A 22,930-nucleotide genomic window follows, 5' to 3' on the forward strand; every position below is an offset into this window, starting at 1 on the left:
AAAATGTGCACAACAGAACAGTACACAACAGGGTAGCACAATATTGTCTTAGAGATATCCATGAAATTTCTCATGGACAGTTCAACACATCATTACTCTTGGGGTGTGGAGTAAAACTCTGAAATGTTGTATAAGCCATCAAGTATTACACACTAATGGTTGAATTATTTGTCAAAGTGAAATTTCACACATCTATTCAGTGCAAACATTGCTCATTGTTCTCTTCTTTCCTGTCCTCCCTTAACCTCTCCCTCCGTATAAAGTCTTCTACCCATATTCACAGCCATCCCCACGACCATGCCATCTCACGTGGCTTCTCTATTCACATTGTCTCAATCACTGACAAGGCCATCTCTGATCACTTCCTTCTATCCCTCACCACTCACATGCCCCTTCCCCCTTCCAACCCCACTACTTTCTGTGTCTGCCCTTGGAAAGAACTTTCCCCAAGTCACTTAAAACGGCACTTTCAAACTCCCAACTGTTTAGCCTTTGACCCTCCATTCACCAGGATGCTTCTGCAGCTACCGATCTGCTCAATCACACCTTCACCTCAATCTTTGATGCCCTTATCCCCAGTAAAACTCTTACTCTCTCCCACCCTGGTCATACCCCTTGGTACAGCCACCAGATTCTCTCCCTTAAGTCCAAGGGATGCAGATTTGAATATTTATGGTGCACAACTGGTTTAGCCATTTTTTGCCAGATCTGTCTGGACCACATCAAGCACTATCAGACCCTGCTCTCCTCTGCCAGAACTGTTAATTACTCCAGGATCAGCCTCGAATGCAAAGATAAATCCCTGCTTCTTTTCTCCACTACTAAGTGTCTCCTTAAATTCGTTTCCCCTGCCCCTCCACCCTCACCGCAAACAACAAGTGAGAGGCACTCATGGACTTTGTCACCAAGATTGAGACCATCCATTCAACTACCTCTGCCGCATTCCTCCCTTCCCTTGCCCACAAAGTCAAACTTCCCCAAAGGTTCCCCCCTGCTCTAACCTGGATCTCGCAACATTCTCTAGTTTCTCTCCTATTTCCCCTCATGCCCCCTCCTAGCATGTGCTGATTTGGAACACAGTACACAGGGTGTTGTTTATTGTCTCCCCTACTGCCACCAAAGCTTCAGTCCATGCTTCCGTGGGAGTCAAGACACTGACTGGTCTCTGGCCGCTTCTTAGAGAGAAATCTGCTGCAGATTCCAGTAAAGCTGCCACACGCTCCATTGATATTTGCAACAAAGAAAAGCTTCCCTGATAATGCCATAAATGAAAGCTGTAGACTCAAACCACACTTGTGAGTGGCCACACATCTGTGGAGAGTGAGCTTAACGCTTGCACAAAGGTAAAATGTTCCTTGAATATCCTTTTTTTTCAGGCAAGTACCCATGAGCTCTGGGTCCCATGACTCAGAAGCGTTGGGCACCCTTCTCCTCACCCTCAATTGGGAAGGTGACACATCTTCACTCACTCCTCCAGTTCCCTCATGCTCTGTAAATCACCCAGTGCCAATTCTGCACTTATACTAATTCCCGCTGCATGAAAGTATCTGAGCGGGCGCATGGGAATGAAGAATCAATTGTTGCAGGGGGTGAGTTGAAGAGGGTTGAGGCAGATGAACACAAGGCCAGAGGTCTCTGCAAGAACTCATAGAGGGGTTTAAGTCTAAATTCATCCCCTTCATCTCAACAACAACAAACAACTTGTATTTATCTAACTCCTTTAACAGAGAAAAATGCCCAAAATGCTTCACAGAGGTGTCGTTAAAAAATGGACGTTGGAACAGAGAATGAGATGTTAGTAGGGGAGACCAAAAGCTTGGTCAAAGTAGTGGGTTTTAAGGAGGGTTTTAATAAAGGAGAGGGTGAAGAGACGGGTGTTTAGGTAGGAAATTCTAGAAAGCGGGGCCTAGGTGGCAGAAGATACAGCTGCTAATGGTGGGATGAAGGGAGGAGGAGATAAGAGGCCAGAATCAGAGGAACCGAGAGTCTGATGGGGAGGGGGGCAATGTATGGCTGGAGAAGGTCAACCTATCACCAGAATGCCTTAATCTGTTACTGCCTTTTAACACTTTTCGGTCTGTATATCCCTTATGTTCTGTTTATGTTGGGTCTGATAAGTCAGGTGACATTATACTCATCTTGAAACCATGTGACAATTTAGTTATAGAACAGATTTTAATATAAATAAATGTAATGCATGTTGAAACAGGAATCAGCAAATATACACACAATAAAGAGGTCCCATAGGATCACGTCAAGTGCCTGGCCTTACATAGAGGACACCACTAATATTTGTTCAGTAAGTGCCTCCCCCTTTATAGGAATGCTGATGGACTTGTATGTATTTCCACCATTTGCATTTTTTAGTACAGATTTTCAGTAATGAAGCCTTTAGGGAAGACGTAATTAATATTCTACATAGTTTCTGAAAACATATTCAGGCTTTGTCTAGTAGGCTGTTTTTTCCGAGGAGAAAACTGTCTAACTTCATGATCACAAAGCTACATTTGGAACATTGTGTGTCATTTTAGGCACCCTGGATTTTTTTGGATGGTTTGAACGGGGTTCAGAGTGCAGCAACTGAAATGATTTTGAGGCTTACAGCTCCAAATTATGAGGAAGCTTGTTTTCATTGGAGAACAAATGAAAGAGAAACATGATCCACATCTTTACAATGCTATAGATAACAGCAGCATATCTGATTTGCACAGGTGGGTAGAGAATTATAGGGCCCTGATTTAAAATGAATAAGCCTCTTGTGAAAAAAGATTTTAGAATTGCTTTCCTTGCAGAATACATACGAAGTTCAGACTAAATATAGTTATGAAGAAGAAAAAAATTCCCCCAATAAGAAAAAATGTTCTCTTTGTGAAAATTGCTTAAATTGAATTCAAGGATGAATACTTTGATGAATACCTTCAATGCAAGATTACATCCCATATTACAGATCCCATTGCAACACGATCCTCACTTTGCTCGCGCACCTCGTGACGAACCCACAGCCACGAGTCAAAGGCGGGGCGCGGAAGCACGTGTGGGAACCAGGTGTCTCATCCCAAAGGTGAAGGTGAGAACGGAGCGTTACCGGTGGGTAAATGTGCAACGTGTCATAGCCTGGAACTGGTCATCCAGGTTAGGAATCTGTGTGCATTCAGCCCTGCGGTTGCCACCATTGCATTTACTTAAATTGAGACGTGGCATGCTTTCCCCCCCCCCCGGGAAATGTGCCTGTGAAAGAGGCTATTTTTGTTCTATATTTTATTTTTGAGTTTGTGTCAATATTTAATGGTTTTTGGAGTATCTTGTAGGCATTGTTTAGAAAGATCCAATTCATTTTGGATCTTCCCTGATTTATCCTGAATGGAATTGTAGGGGGAGGGCTGCGGGTGTTTGTCGTTTGCTGTGGTTTAGGTTGGACTAAGTGCGCCTACATGTTGGACCCCACCCAAGAAACTGATAGTCACAGTTCTAACCTAGGTAAATACAGAGCGTGACATTAAAAATAAATGACTATAGTACATTTACATATATTTTTGAAATCGACCTGTATTTTTCCGATTTTTGTACAAAACTAGTTTTTAGAATCAAACAAAATCGCTGGTGTTATTAATACAAACAGAAATGCTGAAAATGGAATTAGGTAGGGAATTCCAGGATTTTTAGCCAGCAACATTGACGATGTGGTAAGCCTTTGTCCCAAGTTAGGATGGTATGTGAGAGGAACTTGGAGGTGATGGTGTTCCCATGTCTTAGTGTTAGAGTTCATGGGTTATATAGTTAATTTTACCCTTGTGTCCTTGTCTAGATCAAGGCTGTAATGAGGTCTGGAGGTTTCTGGTGCAACCTGTACTGAGTGTTGGCAAGCAGGTTCTTGATGAGTAAGTGTTGCCTGATGGCAGTATTGATGACTCCTTCCATCACTTTGTTGTTGATTGGGCGGAGGCTGATGGGCCGGTAATCGGCAAGGTTAGATTTGCCCTGGTCTTTGTGGATAGGACATAGCTGGGCAACTTTCCACATTGTTGGTTACATTCCAGTGTCACAGCAGCAGGGAAATAGCTTAGCTGGAGGAGCACCTAGTTCTTTTGCACAGGTCTTCAGCATTGCAACCAGGGTGTTGTTAGGACTCATAGCCTTCACTGTGTCCAGTGCACTCAACTATTTTTCAGTGTCAAATGGATTGAACTGAATTAACTGGACACAAGCATCTCTGATGCTGGGGATCTTGGCAAAAGGCTGAATTGGATTGTCCACTTGACACTTCTGTCTCTGGTTTAAAATGGAAAGAATCTGCAAGCTTATTTTGGACCGCCTTTTGTTTATTCTTTAACCTCAAGTTCCTTATCTGTTTATAGAATACAGCTGGTAGGATTCTGGAGTACTTTGGCTGTTGATACAGCTTGGAAAGGAATGGTGAAAGGAGGAAAAATTGGGGATAAAAATGGAAGACAAGTACCATGAGTTATCCAGAGCTCAGCTTACCTGTGACTATCTTCAAGCAAACTCGTAAGTATGACTGAACAATTTATATTTATTTACAGTTTTGACCAGGAAAAATAAAAACACAGATGCAGTGTTTCTTAATTTATAGAACCACACATGAATTCCTCTTTGGAGCGTTGGCAGAATTGGTGGATAATGCAAGGTACAGTAATAAATCTTACTGGTAAGAGCCTGGCAAGATGAATAATCAAATGTTATGCTTTAAATTCTAAAAAAAAAGTGCAACTGAAATGTTTGTTATCTAAAGAAAACCATGGTTTCTTGTATTTTTTAAAAGTTATTTGTTGTAATCAATAAAAAAGATAAAATAACTAATTTAATAGTAAATAATGTGAAGTGTTTTGTTGGACAAAACTATGTTAAAAGAGAAAAGTTTGCAATTTTGAACCTGTAACTTTTGAGGTACTCCTAGTGATAGTCAAATGCAAATTTATCTCTTGATTTCAGATAAATGATACTGAAATCTTAGTTATTATAAACTCAGAGGATTTTATTACCATTGTTGCATCAAAACACATAGATGACAGGCCCTGAAATTCCATAGGGATTCCCCTGGTCTCTTGGCATATCTCTAGCGGGAGACCAGCGGAATACCCAGGAAAACGGTGGAGACTGGGTTCGACAGGTCTCGGTTGTTTGAGAGTTTCCTCAATGCCTTGTAAGGGCCAGAGCTTCCACTCACTCCTTTTGAGGAAAATGAAGGGCGGTATCGGGGACTCCATAACCTGCTCCTGTAGCTCAATTAGGACCCTCTACTGTAGTGGCAGCTGGTATGCCGAGTGACAGGAAGTATACTGGCCTTTTCAAGGGCCCATGTTTACCCCACCAATCCAGGCCAGGCAAGTAGCCATTGCTAAGGGACTGAAGAGATAATGGCTGGGATCGGGTGTTGGGGGGGCAAGGCAACCCCATGGGTGGGCGAGCACGGGTCAGTGGCGGAGGGCACCAACAACGCAATCCAGGAGTAACTGGTGGGATCATAACCCAAGGAATTTCTGGACCATAGTCTTTCATTTTTCTTACAACTGGACCCAAGATGGTAGACCTGACTCAAATTCGAATGGCTGCAGCCATTTAGCTTTGCCACTGGCTGCACCCAACCATCAAAGGCACTCAGAAAACCCCACTCAAGGAGGGTTTGCCTGTCTCCCACATGTAGCACTGGGTTGTTTATAGTGTTACCTCCAAAGGCACTCTTGTAAATGAGACTGTTGTGAATTAAAAGTGTATCTTAATTCTGTTTGTGCAAATGCCTGGAATTCTTTGTGACATTAGTTAATATCATTAAGAATTCAAATGAAATAAGTTCAAGGCTGTAAATGGGATAATTTATTCTCAGTGTACTAGTAGAGAGGTCATTTCCTACTCTAATTTTTTTTAAAAAACTGACCTATTCCATGAGTTGCCCAATAGGTATTGTAACAGATTCAGACGTGACACCGAGTGGTAATCAATGTCTCATTTATTAAGTCAAATCAAACATGTAAAAGTACCCAATATTATAAGACAGTAATAATAGAGATTAAAACAATATTAGCTGGTTTGTTCTCTGGGCAGAGTTGGCGTGGTCGTTTGAGTTTTCTGACAGCTGGGTCACCTTCTGACAGCCAGGTGTTCTTCTCTGCATCCTCTGCCACGAGCTCAAAAGAGGTTGGGTTTTTATGCCCCCCTGGCAGGAACCTCACACCATATATGGAGTTCTTATTCATAAGACCCTTAGATTAACAAAGTTGTTTTTCAAAGAATCCAAATGGTTAGCTTGGTTTAACATTACTCATCTAAGCACAAGACCCTTTGCAAGGTTGTTTTTCAAGGTGGCCAGTTTGTTTGACCACACTTGTCCAGCTATCTCATCATTGTCCTGTTCTTATCGCTATCTTTGGATTATTGTTCTGCTTTTTGGGTCGTTGTTCCTCTATTAACACACACCCTCATTGTGAGGCAAGGCAGCTAACACGGGTCAGTCACTAGTCAAAGGTTAACAATTTACAATTTAGCAAAATAAGCCGCACACTCAACAAAATACGCAGCACAGCCTGCAGAGCATGATGGTTAGTAATATTAAGAAAATTGTCAATTTTTGCTTATTTCCAATATTTCTACAGTATCCTGTAGCTGTTGAGAAATATGATTGCATGTACAAGAAACAACTATTTTACCACATGCTATAATTTTATATTTGTAAAAAGCAGAAGGGTTTGCATTACAGGCATCAGTGCAGTTAATCACACTTGTATCCAACTCAGATATATACTAGTTGTATCTATTTGAAAATCTTGCATACGAGTGGCCTTCTTTCTTCATTCCAGTTACATTAATCAAAATGGCAGCAGAACAATGGGCTGCATTTGTATGCATGGTAGGACCTAGGCATTTTGGGTTCTTGTAATTTTAAAAAACTTTTTATGTTTGCAAAATTATTACAAAAATTATAACATACCAAATGGTGTATAGAATACAGAAAAAAATTGGATAAATAATGCAATTTAACTTCTGAGCTGTAATAATACTGACAGCTAATGAAAAATAAAATACTGCAGATGCTGGAAACTTGAAACAAACAGAAAATGCTGGAAACACGAGGCAAGTCAGGCGGCATCTGTAATGAAAGGCAAAATGTTGAGATTTCAGGCGTACCTCTTCTCAAAACTGGAAGATGAACACCTTTTCATAAGAAGGAACACAGCAAGGGAAGGGGGAACCAACACAAGGGAAAAACCTACTTGACCTCGTCCTCACCATCTACCTGTCGCGGATGCATCTGTCCATGACAGTATTGATAGGAGTGACCACCACACAATCCTCGTGGAGACGAAGTCCCGTCTTCGCACTGAGGATACTATCCAACGTGTTGTATGGCACTACCACCGTGCTAAATGGGATAGATTCAGAACAGATCTAGCAGCTCAAAACTGGGCAAGCATGAGGCGCTGTGGGCCATCAGCAGCAGCAGAATTGTATTCCGGCACAATCTGTAACCTCATGGCCCGGCATATTCCTCATTCTACCATTACCAACAAGCCAGGGGATCAGCCAGGAGTGTAAAAGTGCATGCCAGGAGCAGCACCAGGCATACCTAAAAATGCGATGCCAACCTGGTGAAGCGACAACTCAGGACTACATGCATGCTAAACAGCGGAAGCAACATGCTATAGACAGAGCTAAGCGATTCCACAATCAGTGGATCAGATCAAAGCTCTGCAGTCTTGCCACATCCAGTCGTAAATGGTGGTGGACAATTAAACAACTAACGGGAGGAGGAGGCTCTGCAAACATCCCCATCCTCAATGATGGTGGAGTCCAGCACGTGAGTGCAAAAGACAAGGCTGAAGCGTTTGCGACCATCTTCAGCCAGAAGTGCCGAGTGGACGATCCATCTCGGCTTCCTCCCGATATCCCCACCATCACAGAAGCCAGTCTTCAGCCAATTTGATTCACTCCACGTGATATCCAGAAACGGTTGAGTGCACTGGATACAGCAAAGGCTATGGGCCCAGACAACATCCCAGCTCTAGTGCTGAAGACTTGTGCTCCAGAACTTGCTGCACCTCTAGCCAAACTGTTCCAGTACAGCTACAATGCTGGCATCCACCCGACAATGTGGAAAATTGCCCAGGTATGTCCTGTCCACAAAAAACAGGACAAATCCGGCCAATTACCGCCCCATCAGTCTACTCTCAATCATCAGCAAAGTGATGCAAGGTGTCGTCGACATTGCAATCAAGCGGCACTTACTCACCAATAACCTGCTCACCGATGCTCAGTTTGGGTTCCGACAGGACCACTCGGCTCCAGACCTCATTACAGCCTTGGTCCAAACATAGACAAAAGAGCTGAATTCTAGAGGTGAGGTGAGAGTGACTGTCCTTGACATCAAGGCAGCATTTAACCGAGTGTAGCACCAAGGAGCCCTAGTAGTTTTAAAGTTAATGGGAATTGAGGAAAACTCTCCAGTGGCTGGAGTCATGCCTAGCACAAAGGAAGATGGTAGTGGTTGTTGGAGGCCAATCATCTCTGCCCCAGGACATTGCTGCAGGAGTTCCTCAGGGCAGTGTCCTAGGCCCAACCATCTTCAGCTGCTTCATCAATGACCTTTCCCCCATCATAAGATCAGAAATGGGGATGTTTGCTGATGATTGCACAGTGTTCAGTTCCATTCGCAATCCCTCCAGATAATGAAGCAGTCCATACCCACATGCAGCAAGACCTGGACCACATCCAGGCTTGGGCTGATAAGTGGCAAGTAACATTTGCGCCAGGCAATGACCATCTGCAACAAGAGAGCGTCTAACCATCTCCCCCTGACATTCAATGGCATTACCATCGCCGAATCCCCCACCATCAGCATCCTGGGGGTCACCATTGACCAGAAGCTTAACTGGACCAGTCATATAAATACTGTGGCTACAAGAGCAGGTCAGAGGCTGGGTATTCTGTGGCAAGTGACTCACCTCCTGACTCCCCAAAGCCTTTCCACCATCTACAAGGCACAAGTCAGGAGTGTGATGGAATGCTCTGCACTTGCCTGGATGAGTGCAGCTCCAACAACACTCAAGAGGCTCGACACCATCCAGAACAAAGCAGCCCGCTGGATTGGCACCCCATCCACCACCCTAATCATTCACTCCCTTCACCACAGGCGCACTGTGTGTACCATCCACAGAATGCACTGCAGCAACTTGCCAAGGCTTCTTCGACAGCACCTCCCAAACCCGTGACCTCTACCGCCTAGAAGGAAAAGGGCAGCAGGCACATGGGAACAACACCACCTGCACGTTCCCCTCCCAGTCACACACCATCTCAACTTGGAAATATATCGGCGTTCCTTCACCGTCGCTGGGTCAAAATCCTGGAACTCCCTTCCTAACAGCACAGTGGGAGAACATTCACCACACGGACTGCAGCTGTTCAAGAAGGTGGCTCACCACCACCTTCTCAAGGGCAATTAGGGATGGTCAATAAATGCTGGCCTAGCCAGCGATGCCCACATCCAATGAACGAATAAAAAGAGAATTACATGCACAAGAAAAGAAAAATAATGAGCTGTAAAGTGATTAGGTGGAGAATGAGAGATGGTTAAATTTCGGAAGTGATAATAGCATAAGACAAAAGGAGGAAAATTATGGGAAATAAAAGAGAATGTGTGGACAGTTAAAGCATGTTAACTAAGTTGGATAGGGTTCATGGAAGAAAAAGGCAGGTCAACACAGGGGTGCAGACCACCTCACCGGCAATGTACCGATAGGGGATCCACTTCCCAAGCTCCCTCCCCCATCCCAAAAAGCGCAGGTACACCCATCCTACATTAGCAACACCTACTGTTTTTTTTACTGAGAGAAAATGGCATCTGTGGTTAGTCTGAAGTTGTGAAGCCAGACGGCTGCAAAGTGTGGAAAGATGAGGTGGGTGACCTAGTGATTCCACTGAGAATAGTTACTTCTGCAGTCTCGTTGGCACCTCCGAATGGAACTTGATGGTAATGCAGCTGGTGGTAAACTCTGGAATAATTAGTAAAATACAAGTGTTAAAATTTAATGGCTTGCAGTATTTCTTTATAAAATTGAGTTGACAGGCCTGTAAAGTAGATAATTTTCAAAACCTTGTTTGGCATAATTTACCCATTATCATGATGATTACCAGCACTTTACGTAGATTTACATATATTGGAGTTTTGCTTGGTTTATATTGGGGACTGACCGAAGAAAAACTTTCCTGAGCAAGTTAAATGTTAGGATAGATCATATCAGGGGTGTAATTGATCTCTGCTAGTAGTGCAAAACGGGTTCATAGTGAATCAGCAGCCTGTTTTATACCGCGCCTGATCTTCTATTCCATAGTGGAAAAGAAAACTGGGCGCAGTGTAAAATAGGCTGCTACGAGCCTGTTGTGTGCTACTGGTGAAGATCAATTTCATCCCCATAGTCTTTAGGGACCTCATGGTTTTTTTTCTTAGTTGCGCCATCTTATGTTCTTATCCATTTCCATAATAATGTTTTATGATTGAAATCAACCTTTAGTTTGATTAATGTTATAGACTGCTTTTTAAAGAAAATTTCAAAAATATAACATTTTGTGTATTTGCAGAGATGCCAAAGCAACAGTATTGAACATTTATACTGGTGAGTCGTAATATCAAAAATACAACCTACACAACCTAATTTCACAAATTGGGGTTGTATTCTCTAGAGTTTCGAAGGTTAAGGGGTGATCTGATCGAAGTTTATAAGATATTAAGGGGAACGGATAGGGTGGATAGAGAAACTATTTCCGCTGGTTGGGGATTTTAGGAGTAGGGGGCACAGTCTAAAAATTAGAGCCAGACCTTTCAGGAGCGAGATTAGAAAACATTTCTACACACAAAGGGTTGTAGAAGTTTGGAACTCTCTTCTGCAAACGGCAATTGATACTAGCTCAATTGCTAAATTTAAATCTGAGATAGGTAGCTTTTTGGCTACCAAAGTTATTAAGGGATATGGGCCAAAGGCAGGTATATGGAGTTAGATCACAGATCAGCCATGATTTTATCAAATGGCGGAGCAGGCACGAGGGGCTGAACGGCCTACTCCTGTTCCTATGTTCCTACTTCTAAGCCCAGAGCACTTGGGGTCTAATTCATGTATTATACAGGTTATTACTGCACGTGATGGTACAACATCCTCTTGGCCAAAAGTGTAGTATAAAATGGACAAGTCCACATTAGTGCTTTGTTAGCAAAGCCACCTGGAATGAGCTGTCTTGGACTGGTAAGTATGGGTTTCGGGCATAGTATCAAAATAACCTGTGCAAAGCACTTCCAAAAAATGGTAAGCATTTTAAAGTTTAAAACAAATTCAGGTGGATCTGCATCTTATATCCCATTTATTCATGACTATCTCAATTTTTTTAGTCATTAAAACTTACGCGGTTGGTGATGAGCAGTGTTTTGTGTACCTGATTGAACATGAATGCATGGAGCTCTGCCTACCCCAAATTCACAACAATATGACCAGGCAGCAAAAACAAGCTCTCTGCTAGCATTACTGTGAAAAAAGAGTCAACACTACACCCCTTTGTGTTGTATTAAAAATGGAATTAATGCACTCTGTCACTGTTCTCTGCTTTTCCTTTTTTTTTGACTTTTCTCTTTTCACAGCCTGCCTGTTAGTGAGAGTCACTGTTGTCACAAATCAGTGTAGTGTTTTTTCTTTTGATGTTAGGAGAATATTATGGGGGACAAGGGGCTATCCAGATCTGCCTCCAAAGACGTTTCTTGCTTTCTCTTACAAGAGAAAAAAAGAATTACCCAAATTACCGACACACTTGGTGTGAGCGGGACAAAAAATATTTTTCATTGCTTAAATTACGCTGACCTCAACAACTTGAAACACGTAATAAGTATGGCACTAGCCAACTTTTTTATGAACCAGCAGATAAACAATGTTTTTACTTAGCTATAATTTATGGAGTATTGATAGCTGGGAATGCTTATAAGACAGTAGTATTATCTTATGTCTATTAGAATGAAACTCAGACAATTTGCACCGCACCTGAATCCAGAGGTAGAATGATTGCCTTATACTCATTATGTTTTTCATAATTATATTCTGTGGAGTTCATGAGGGTGGTTTTAATCTTTTATGGGCCTGCATTGTGGGAGGGGGCTTTAACAGCTGGTAGGTATCACTGTAAATGCCAATGGGCAATGTGGTCCATGTTGTAAGTTCACGATACAGCTGCTGATGATGTAATCAGTGAGCTTGAAGGATAACCAACAGCAAATAATATTGTATATATAAAAAAAATGAAAATAACAGTTCCAGATTTCACAAGTGTTGGTGGCACAAACGCACAATATAAGATTTATGCTGTTAAATTGAAGTTGTGTTCACTAGCATTCTGAATTCAAGCGACTTATAAACTGTCTAAGTTTCATTCTAACTTTATTTATTTAGATTTCTTTTTCAACTAATCTTAGGAAAATGTGGAAGCCAAAACTTTGAGTAAATTTGATACTGGGTTACCATTTTGATTCTTGTTTCAGAGATTAATGAAGAATTGAAAGGGGGGCTTATGCTGCATTTTCTGGATGATGGTATTGGCATGGATCCTAGTAAGTACATTTGAAATGACTTTGTAGTGCTGGAAATTTCCTGGGGGTTTTCCCAGTCGGCCGCAATAGCTTCGGCAGAAGATCAGTGGGAACCCTGGATACACCATGTAAACAGGGTTTTCGCCGATCTGTTGCTGAAGTTATGCTAACCAATTGGGAGAACCCCTGAGGAAATTCACAGCTTAGGTTTTTTTTAAACCATGTACAGCACAAAGCATGAACAAATTTCAGACAAATCTAAGCTTTGGGGAAAGCCCTCTTCACATTGGTAATTGGTATACACCTCAATTTAAGCATCAGCCTTTTTAGAGTATCTACCCTGACTTGGTAAAGCTTCTTAGAAATTTGAGGGTTCCATATGCTAAATTAAGTAGGATGTGGGAAAGGAACAGAGAAATGGAAGTGGAAAAACTGCACTCCTGGAGTAACAAAGAAGAAGAGGTGAAGGTGGCAACTGAAAGGATAAAAAGAGCTATAAAAAATGAGTAATTAAATGAAGATGCATGAACAAACCAACAATTCTAACATGATGATGATGTTATCACGGTAAAAATCTGGCTATCTACACAAGTAGATAGGGGAAACTTTGAGACAATAATCTGGGACAAAATAAATTGGCACTTCAAAAAGTATGGGCTAATAAATGATAGTCAGCATGGATTTGTTAAAGGAAAATCGTGTTTGTCTAACTTGATTGAGTTCTTTGATAAAGTAACGGAGAGGATTGATGAGGGTAGTGTGGTTAATGTGTATATGGACTTTCAAAAGGTATTTGATAAAGTACCACATAATAGACTTGTTAGCAAAATTAATGGCCATAGGATTAAAAGGACAGTGGCAGCGTGGATACAAAATTGGCTAGGGGACAGAAAGCAGAGAGTAGTGCTAAATGATTGTTTTTCAGACTAGAGGGAAGTATACAGCGGTGTTCCCCAGGGGTCAGTATTAGGGCCGCTGCTCTTTTTGATATATATTAATGACCCAGACTTGGGTATAATTCCAAAGTTTGCAGATGACATAAAACTCGGAAATGTGGTAGACAATGTAGAGGATAGTAACAGACTTCAGGAGGATGTAGACTGGTGAAATGGGCAGACACATGGCAAATGAAATTTAACGCAGAGGAGTGTGAAGTGATACATTTTGGTAGGAAGAATGAGGAGCGGCAATATAAACTAAATGATACAATTTTAAATGGAGTGCAGGAACAGAGAGACCTCTGCAAATCGCAAATCTTTGAAGGTGGCAGGACAAGTTGAGAAGGCTGTTAAAAAAGCATACGGGATCCTGGGCTTTATTAATAGAGGCATAGAGTACAAAAGCAAGGAAGTTATGCTAAAACTTTATAAAACACTGGTTAGGCTTCAGCTGGAGTATTGCATTCAATTCTGGGCACCACACTTTAGGAAGGATGTCAAGGCCTTAGAGAGGGCGCAGAAGGGATTCACTAGAATGGTACCAGGGATGAGGGACTTCAGTTATGTGGAGAGACTGGAGAAGCTGGAATTGTTCTCCTTAGAACAGATAAGATTAAGGGGAGATTTGATGGAGGTGATCGGCAAAAGAGACAGAGGCGACATGAAACATTTTTTTATGCAGTGAGTTGTAATGATCTGGAATGCACTGCCTGAAAGCGTGGCGGAAGCAGATTCAATAGTAACTTTCAAAAGGGGATGAGATAAATACTTGAAGGGGGGGGGGGAAATTTACAGGGCTATGGGAAAGAGCAGGGGAATGTGACTAATTAGTTAGCTCTTTCAAAGAGCTGACACAGGCACGATGTGCCAAATGGCCGCCTCCTACATTGTACCTACTATGATATTTGAAGTGACTTTGAAATTAGCATTGTATTTTTCCATGTATGCTAGTCCTGGACCAGTGAACCAAGAGGTCTGGGCTGACTCATCTGGGTTAACATGCAAAATGTACACAGTGAGAATTGTTAAGTCAGATCAGTGATCTGCCAAATACTTAATTGTTTATGGTAGTTTGGTTGCAAATCTGGGGCCAGTTTACTTGGAACTGTCTGAAGACAGCAAGAAATTTTATCAGTAGGATATTTTCATCAGTTCTTCAATTTGTCTTAACCAAATACTTTATGGATCTATTTTTTGTAGAATTTATTTTAAAATGACTGTAAAAATATCTTTTTTGTCTCTCATCAAACCTAAATATAACCTTTCACAAAAATGAAAGTAAAACACCATGTAGAAGAGTACTTACTAATGTCAGTTCAAATGAAAGACGAAAAATGTGTAGGGAAAAAGAACACATAGAATTCCTCATTACAGAGAAATAGGCATTTTTTTGTTATTAATGAGTTACTAACGAAATCACACTATCAAAAATCACATCATTAGTTATGGAGTAAACAGGCTATTGGGTCTTTGGGCCTTTCTTAACCTTTTTGCCCTAGATTATTTTGGCTCACATATGTTAGTTCACTCTCATAGGTGAGCCCCAACCCCCCATTCTTTTGACAGTGTTTATTCCAGCCTTGAGATACAGATAAGCTTTCAGTAGCATGCCAAGGAAACAAACAACAAGCTCTGTTCAGTAACTGGTTTTGGTTATTGGACTTAACATATGCCTTCATAAGATTCTACTCTAATCTTCAAAAGCAGTAGAGCTTCACATCAGATTTTGAATTAGATTTAAAATATCAAATGAAATTATTTTGCAAAAGAATAAAACAAGGAAATGAGTGACCCAAAATCTAATTTATTTACAGTAGACATTCTTCCATTTAATTCTTCAAATGAACAAAATAAGATTGCAACTCCAAGGTCTAAGATAACCGTTTGTAAATCATTGTTAAATGATACAGCATCTCTTTTCATTGAATTTCTTATTACTGTGGGAGCCTGATTAATCTAAACTGTTTCTTGGAAATTCAAACTTTTTTTCTCTCGTTTCAGGAGTATCAAACTGACAAGTTTGTAAACCTCAGAAGGAACTAAACACACTCGATTTAGACACAATTGGTCTTATGTCCCAGAAAAGAGTTACTGAGCATTTCTGAATTTTGAATATCTCACCATCAAATTTTAAAAAGAACCGACAGTCACATACAAATGGAACCACTCACACCGCATTGTTTAAGTTTGAATTAGTCCCTCCACCCTGTAACCACTAAAACTTACAACATTGTAGTCATTTTTTAAAAAACTGCTTGTGTACTGTGACTGAATTTAAAGGAACAGCCATTAAATCAAAACTCGACAAAAATACCTAATTTTTGTCAAGACATTTTTTGTTACGGGGAATTTCTAACCAGTTATTGATAAAGGAACTTGAAAAGTTGGACGAGTACTGGCTGTGATAAGAAAATAGAAGGGCATATTACTTAACCCCATCTTAAAACCCTGGCAAACTACAGGCTCTTCTTGAAAACCTAGCATAAACTTCTTACAGTTGGCAGTTAGGAATATAGGAACAGGAGTAGACTATTCAGCCCCTGATACCTGTTCCACCAATCAATTAGATCATGGCTGATCTGTCCCTCAACTCCATTTACCTACCTTTGGTCAGCCTTGAAAATTCAATTGACCCAGCATCCACAGCCTTTTGGGGAGAGAGTTCTATATTTCAACTGTCCTCTGTGTGGAAAAAGTACCTCCTGATTTCACTCCTATGGCCTAGCTCTAATTTTAAGATTATGTTCCCTTGTTCTGGATTCCTCCGCCAGAGGAAATAGTTTCTCTGTATCTACCCTGTGAAATCCCTTTTTATCATTTTAAATACCTTGATTAGATTATCCTTCCACCTTCTAAACTCAAGGGAATACAAACCAAGTTTATGCAAACTATCCTAATTTAACCCTTTAACCCTTGGTGTCATTCTGGTGCATCTATGTACTACCCCCTCCTAGGCCAATATATCTTTCCTTAGGTTCGGTGCCCAAAACTGAAATCAGTACTCCAGATGGGATCTGACCAAGGCTCTGTACAACTGAACCATCACCTCCTCACTTTTGTATTCCAACTCCCTTGAGATAAAGCCAACATTCCATTAACCGTTATTACTTTTTGTACTTGTCCATTAGCTATTAGTAATTTGTATACGTGGACACCCAAATCCTTTTGCTCCTCCACAGCTCCTAGTGTCTCACCATTAAGAAAATATTCTAATTTGTCTTAATCGGATCCCAAATGTGTGGGAAATGTGAACTCCATCTGTCTTAGTTTTGCCCACTCACTTAGTCTGTTTATCTCTCTTTGTAATTTCCTGCTCCCATCTACAAAACTTACTGTGGATTCTGAGAGTGTCATCTGCAAAATTTGATATGCAACTCTCTCTCTTTCATCCAAGTCATCAACATATATGGTGAAAAGCTGAGGCCCCAGTACAAATCCCTGGTGAACACCACTTGTCACATCCTGGCAATCAGAGAACATTCCCTTTATCCCTACTCTCTGTCTTCTACCTCCCAACCAATTACTGACCCATGCTACAACGTTACCTCCAAATCAATGCTCTTTAATTGTTGCTAACAATTTCTTGTGTGGAACCTTTTTTTTATTCGTTCATGGGATGTGGGCGTCGCTGGCAAGGCCAGCATTTATTGCCGATCCCTAATTGCCTTTGAGAAGGTGGTGGTGAGCCACTGCCTTGAACCGCTACGCCCTGTGTGGTGAAGGTTCTCCCACAGTGCTGTTAGGAAGGGAATTCCAGGATTTTGACCCAGCGACGATGAAGGAATGGCAATATATTTCCAAGTCAGGATGGTGTGTGACTTGGAAGGGAACGTACAGGTGGTGTTGTTCCCATGTACCTGCTGCCCTTTTCCTTCTAGGTGGTAGAGGTTGCGGGTTTGGGAGGTGCTTTTGAAGAAGCCTTGGCGAGTTGCTGCAGTGCATCCTGTGGATGGTACACACTGCAGCCACTGTGCGCCGGTGGTGAAGGGAGTGGATGTTTAGGGTGGTGGATGGGGTGCCAATCAAGCGGGCTGCTTTGTTCTGGATGGTTTTGAGCTTCTTGAGTGTTGTTGGAGCTGCACTCATCCAGGCAAGTGGAGAGTATTCCATCACACTCCTGACTTGTGCCTTGTAGATGGTGGAAAGGCTTTGGGGAGTCAGTAGGTGAGTCACTCGCCGCAGAATACCCAGCCTCTGACCTGCTCTTGTAGCCACTGTATTTATGTGGCTGGTCCAGTTAAGTTTCTGGTCAATGGTGGGGGATCCGGCGATGGTAATGCCGTTGAATGTCAAGGGGAAGTGATTAGACTCTCTCTTGTTGGAGATGATCATTGCCTGGCGCGAATGCTACTTGCCACTTATGAGCCCAAGCCTGGATGTTGTCCAGGTCTTGCTGCATGCGGGCACAGACTGCTTCATTATCTGAGGGGTTGCGAATGGAACTGAACACTGTGCAATCATCAGCGAACATCCCCATTTCTGACCTTATGATGGAGGGAAGGTCATTGATGAAGCAGCTGAAGATGATTGGGCCTAGGACACTGCCCTGAGGAAATTATCAAATGCCTTCTAGAAATCCATATAAATAACATCCATAGACACTCCCCACTATCCATCAGGCTAGTGACCTACAAAAAAATTCAATTAGATTAATCAGACATGACCTACCGTTCAAAAATCCATGCTGACTCATTGATCAGCTCATACTTGTCTAAATGCTCAGTCACTCTGCCTCTGATGATAGATTCCAGTAACTACCCCACAACTAATGTTAAACTGACAGGTCTGTAGTTACCTAGTTTATCCCTTCCTTTTTAAATAATGGAGTGACATTTGAAAGTTAAGAAGAGAAACTTATTATTAACAGTGAATGATTCTTTGATTTTTCCTACTTTATTAATAGAAATTGCGCAACGATATCAAGACTGCCATGCAGAACTATTGTTTGTGTAATACTGGGGAAGTTCTAGACTCTATCTATATGTGACCTTGGAAATGCTTGATGCTAACATTGAGCATAAAAATAGAAAATGTCTCACTTTCCAATATGTTACTCACCTTGAAGAGCACATAACTCTATCATTCTACAAAGTACTATGACTGTTATTGATGTAGCGTGCCAGGTGATTAAATAACAATGAAATGTGTCCTCTAGCAACATGCCAACTGTTCATTGTGTGGGATATTAAACATATGAAAATAGGATTATAACAATTGTTCTGCATTTCACAGATGAAGCAGCTGACATTATTCACTTAGGAAAATCTATAAAGAAGATCTCAGGTTCCCGACTCATTGGACAGTATGGAAACGGATTGAAGTCGTGAGTTTGAGACGTGGATGTCGATATTAACCACAACCCCCCCCCCCCCGGCCCACATGATGGGGGCGGGGGGGTTAAAAATAAAAAATGCAAAACGTGACCCCAACCTGCCGCGTATGCACCTACTGCCATGTTTACGGCGGCGGGTTGCAAATTGTGCCTGTGTCCCATCTTGGAGGGACACTTCATTTATAATATTTCATTCAAGCTCTCTCAGATCAGTTGGGAGTATGGTTTATATTTAACGGTTGTCCCTCAATCCCAAGCCTTCAGCTCCACGATCTGCGGCCACCCCCTCCACCCAGCAACCCGCGATCCCGAACCTTCTGTCCTGCAATCTGCTGACCCCTGACCAACCCCCGACCTTTCCCGCCCTCCCTCCCCGATTGCCGTGCTCCAAACCTCTCTTCCCCCCACTCCCACCAAGTCCTCATCTTCTCGATTGCAGGGAAATGTAATTTTAAAACAATGATAGCGGTCCTGTCCTTAAATTTGGCAGGACCTCTGTGTCGCTGGGATTTCCGGGTCTGCCACCCCCTCACTACAGCACTCCCCCGTAAATATCGGAGCCATAGTTTGTCCTTCATCTTGTAGAATAAAATAGTTCAGCTCTTTCAGATTGAGTTTTAGGGTGAAGAAAATGTCATCGGTATCAGCTTTTTCACAGTTCCTGAGCTTTGGAAGATGATTGTTTCTGAGCTGCTGGGACCTGGAAGTGTCATGTAAAGCATCAGGTCTAGAAGGTATAATGTAGGTTGTATAAAATGGTTGTACTGTTGGATAAACATCCTGAAGTTTTTGCTGATTTATGTTTGAGAGAATAAAAGGCAGAAATTTGCCGATGCTTTCCTCAGGAGATTAAATGGGTTAGGCAGAGTCCCAAATAGAATGGATTTGGACTTGAGATTTGCCTGACTTGGCAGGAAGGAGACAGAACTGGGGAATGCCGACATACTTAGGCCGAGCTGGGGACCACTCAGGCTTGCAGGATGAACCTGGAAGCCAAAGACGGGTGTCAGATGTTCCTGGGAAAGAAATGGAGGGGTTCCACCAAAGCCGCATTGGCTGACCGCAGAACGATTGGGGGAACATGGACACCACCTTCCGCCACTGCTTGTCTTCAATATATCTACAAATAGGAATAATCTAACTATGTTTACCTTGTTTATTCCTTTCACCATTTTGAACACCTCCATAAAATCCCTCCTCAATCTTCTCAATTCAAGAGTACAGCCTTAGCTGCTTTAACCATTCCTAGTAACTTAGACCCTTCACCTCTGGTATACTTGTCTTGCACCTTTTCCCAGGACCATTATATCTTTCCAATAGTGAGGAGCACAAATCTGCACATAGTATTCCAGATGTGGCCTAACCATCATTTTGTACAGTTATCATGACCTTTACTTTTGTAAATATAAGCTTCAAAATCTCTTTTTTAATCTGTCTAGCACTTTTAAGGATTTATGTATCTGCACACCTAGATCTTTTTGCTCCCACACTGCATTGAGAAATTCACCATTTAAGGTATATTTCCATTCTTTGCTCTTGTTCCCAAAATGTATTACTTTGCAAATTTTCTGTATTGAACTGCATTTACCACTTATCTGCCCATCATTAGAAATATCTACTTTGTCACTGCTAACACAGTGAAAGCCATTCAATTTCTACAGATTTTACTAAGTTTGTGGACCATCAACCTTACAGTACGCTGCACAAATAAGTTATAGCTATTCCATTAACTGGTGGTAGTCTATATCATATGAAGTGAATACTGTAACTGTGTGGGTCACAATATGCTAGCCCTTTGGATCTAATTTTTTTTTCTTTCTTGCAGCGGGTCAATGAGAATAGGTATGGATTTCATTCTGTTTACCAAAAAAGACAGTACCATGACCTGCATCCTTGTGTCTCGAACATTTTATGAGAAAGAAGGTATTGATGAGGTGAGCGAATGAGAATTTTATTTTCTCATGTCTCTCTTTCTCAATTTGATCCTATAAGTGCTTTTTCGGTACAGTGATTCATCCTGGAGCTAGGATACCAAATAGAATGCCTACCTTTAAATGATAGTACCCTTCACACACTGTAGTTACTTGGCCAACCAAAAGATAAGTTATTGTAACATATTCAGCAGTTAATGAACCGTGTTCAGAACAAACAGTGTCCCAGAGTTTGTGCTAGATTTCACTGGCTTTTTCAGCACAATCCTGCCAGATCAGCGCAAAACATCGCGTAATTTCAATTTACACGGCGTAATTTATGCCCAGCGTAATTCGAGTTTCCCCCGATCTTTTGCGTTGGCTCAATAATCATTTTGCTGAAGCCAGCCCTGCCTACAAAACTGGCAACACCCTGCGATCTTAAATAACGAGGATTGTGAGTTTCAGCCGATTGCACCAGCCTGCTGCCGTTCAAAGTGGGTTTTAAAATTAAGCTAGTTTTCTTAGGCACGTAGGCACTTTTTAAATGTTTTAAAATATTTAAAAATATTTAATTTACTGAGAGACTGACTAGTGTACACCAGTGAAAGTAGTAAATGGTTCATTATAGGTTTTTTCAGTGATTTTAAAGTCAGGTTACAAGTGGAGGACTGGACACTTAATAAAAATTCTTATTTTTAGTGATAAACCCATTTTTAGTTATGAATAAAACTGCACCAGATTACCACTCTTAAACACATCAATGAATTTTTTTTATTGCAAAAATAATAAACGATTACGCTATGTTAAGTTGCCGAATTGTGCTGACTCGTGACAGATTTTACGTTTGTGATTATGTTAATTCATTTTGGCGGAAACTTGGCATAAACTGCGCCAGCACAATTTTCGGGCACAGTTTCCACCCAAATGCCGATTTGCGTCCTGAGCGGAAACTCCAGGCCGCTGTTTACAGTAGTTACAATCTTAACCAATTATCTTAAGTCAAAACAACAAAGACGCTTCTCCTGCACTACTGTTCAACATTAGATTGATCCTTGAAACATGGTCACTCACTTGTTGCTTGGTGAACCAATACCATGGAGCTTTATTTTTCTGCCGGCTGTAAACTGTGTGTAAAGTCAGCCATGGAAATATCATATAAAATCCTTAGAAGAAATGGGAATATAGGAATGTATAGTATTAGAAAAGACCATTCCGGTCCACCTGACTGGTCTCATTATATTGAAACAAGGGAACATTGGAAAACCAAATTCCTCATAACTACATTAGATTGATCTCCATTCACAGTATTAAAGCACAATCCTTGCAGTCCAAGCCCGGACTTCCTGTGGGTCAGAAGATTCAAACTGAATAGTTTAATCGTTTAAGCAGTGTGACGTAATCAAGGCACTACTGTTTTAATGGATTCCCGTCCAAGAACAGTGAAATGACACAGACCAAGGTCTTCCTGAACTACACATGGCTATGCCATATAAAAATGTCAGATTATAATGTGTATTCATATAACTTGCAGAAACAGCAAGCAGTTGACTTTAACCTTGCATGTGCTGTGTTTATTAAGAAAGAATCTGAAAAATAATAACACAGGCAAAAATGCTTCTATTTTGTAAGACCTAAGAACTATTCTATCCTTATGCCAAATCAAATAGGGCTGATCTGCAGATGAATCTGGAGTTCAGAAATCCTGCAGGCTGAAATTAATGCTGTTAACAACGCTATCTTCTATGTAAGAAATTTCAAATCATGGGATCTAGTTTACATTCAGAATCTAGTCAGGAATAAGGGAAGGTCTAATTGAGCTCAAGTTTAACACATTTCATAAAAACAATACATGAAGCTATGAAAACTTATTGCTCCTGAAACTAATGGGACATGAAAAACGGATGACAGCTACATTTACAAATAAAACTGGGCTTTAAATTCTGCTGAAATAAATACTGCAGGAATTGTAGAATCTAATGAACCTTCCAAGTGGTGGAGAGGATGGACCTTGCCACACATCCTTCACAAACATTTACCACTTGATATTATAAGTCTTGTTAGTGAAAGTTTTACACCAACAAGGAAAATTCTTGACATAGAAGTTGACGCCATTCAGTAACCACACTAACCACGCCATCGATTGGAAATACTCCGGGGGCGATTTTAACTCGACCCG

At 41.4% G+C, this 22,930-nt stretch overlaps 1 protein-coding gene across 1 annotated transcript in view; it reads left to right on the forward strand.

Annotated features, from left to right (window-relative positions):
- The first annotated feature begins 4,441 nt into the window (after positions 1–4,441).
- Positions 4,442–22,930, forward strand: part of LOC137326838 (ATPase MORC2-like) — a 70,488-nt gene continuing 51,999 nt past the window's right edge. The window contains exons 1-6 of the mRNA XM_067992218.1: positions 4,442–4,506; positions 4,592–4,645; positions 10,588–10,622; positions 12,524–12,592; positions 18,742–18,832; positions 20,667–20,775. Of these exons, the coding sequence (XP_067848319.1) occupies positions 4,442–4,506; positions 4,592–4,645; positions 10,588–10,622; positions 12,524–12,592; positions 18,742–18,832; positions 20,667–20,775 (423 nt within the window). The remainder of the gene's footprint in view (positions 4,507–4,591; positions 4,646–10,587; positions 10,623–12,523; positions 12,593–18,741; positions 18,833–20,666; positions 20,776–22,930) is intronic.

This window comes from Heptranchias perlo, chromosome 11 (assembly GCF_035084215.1).
Source record: "Heptranchias perlo isolate sHepPer1 chromosome 11, sHepPer1.hap1, whole genome shotgun sequence".
Lineage (NCBI taxonomy): Eukaryota > Metazoa > Chordata > Chondrichthyes > Hexanchiformes > Hexanchidae > Heptranchias > Heptranchias perlo.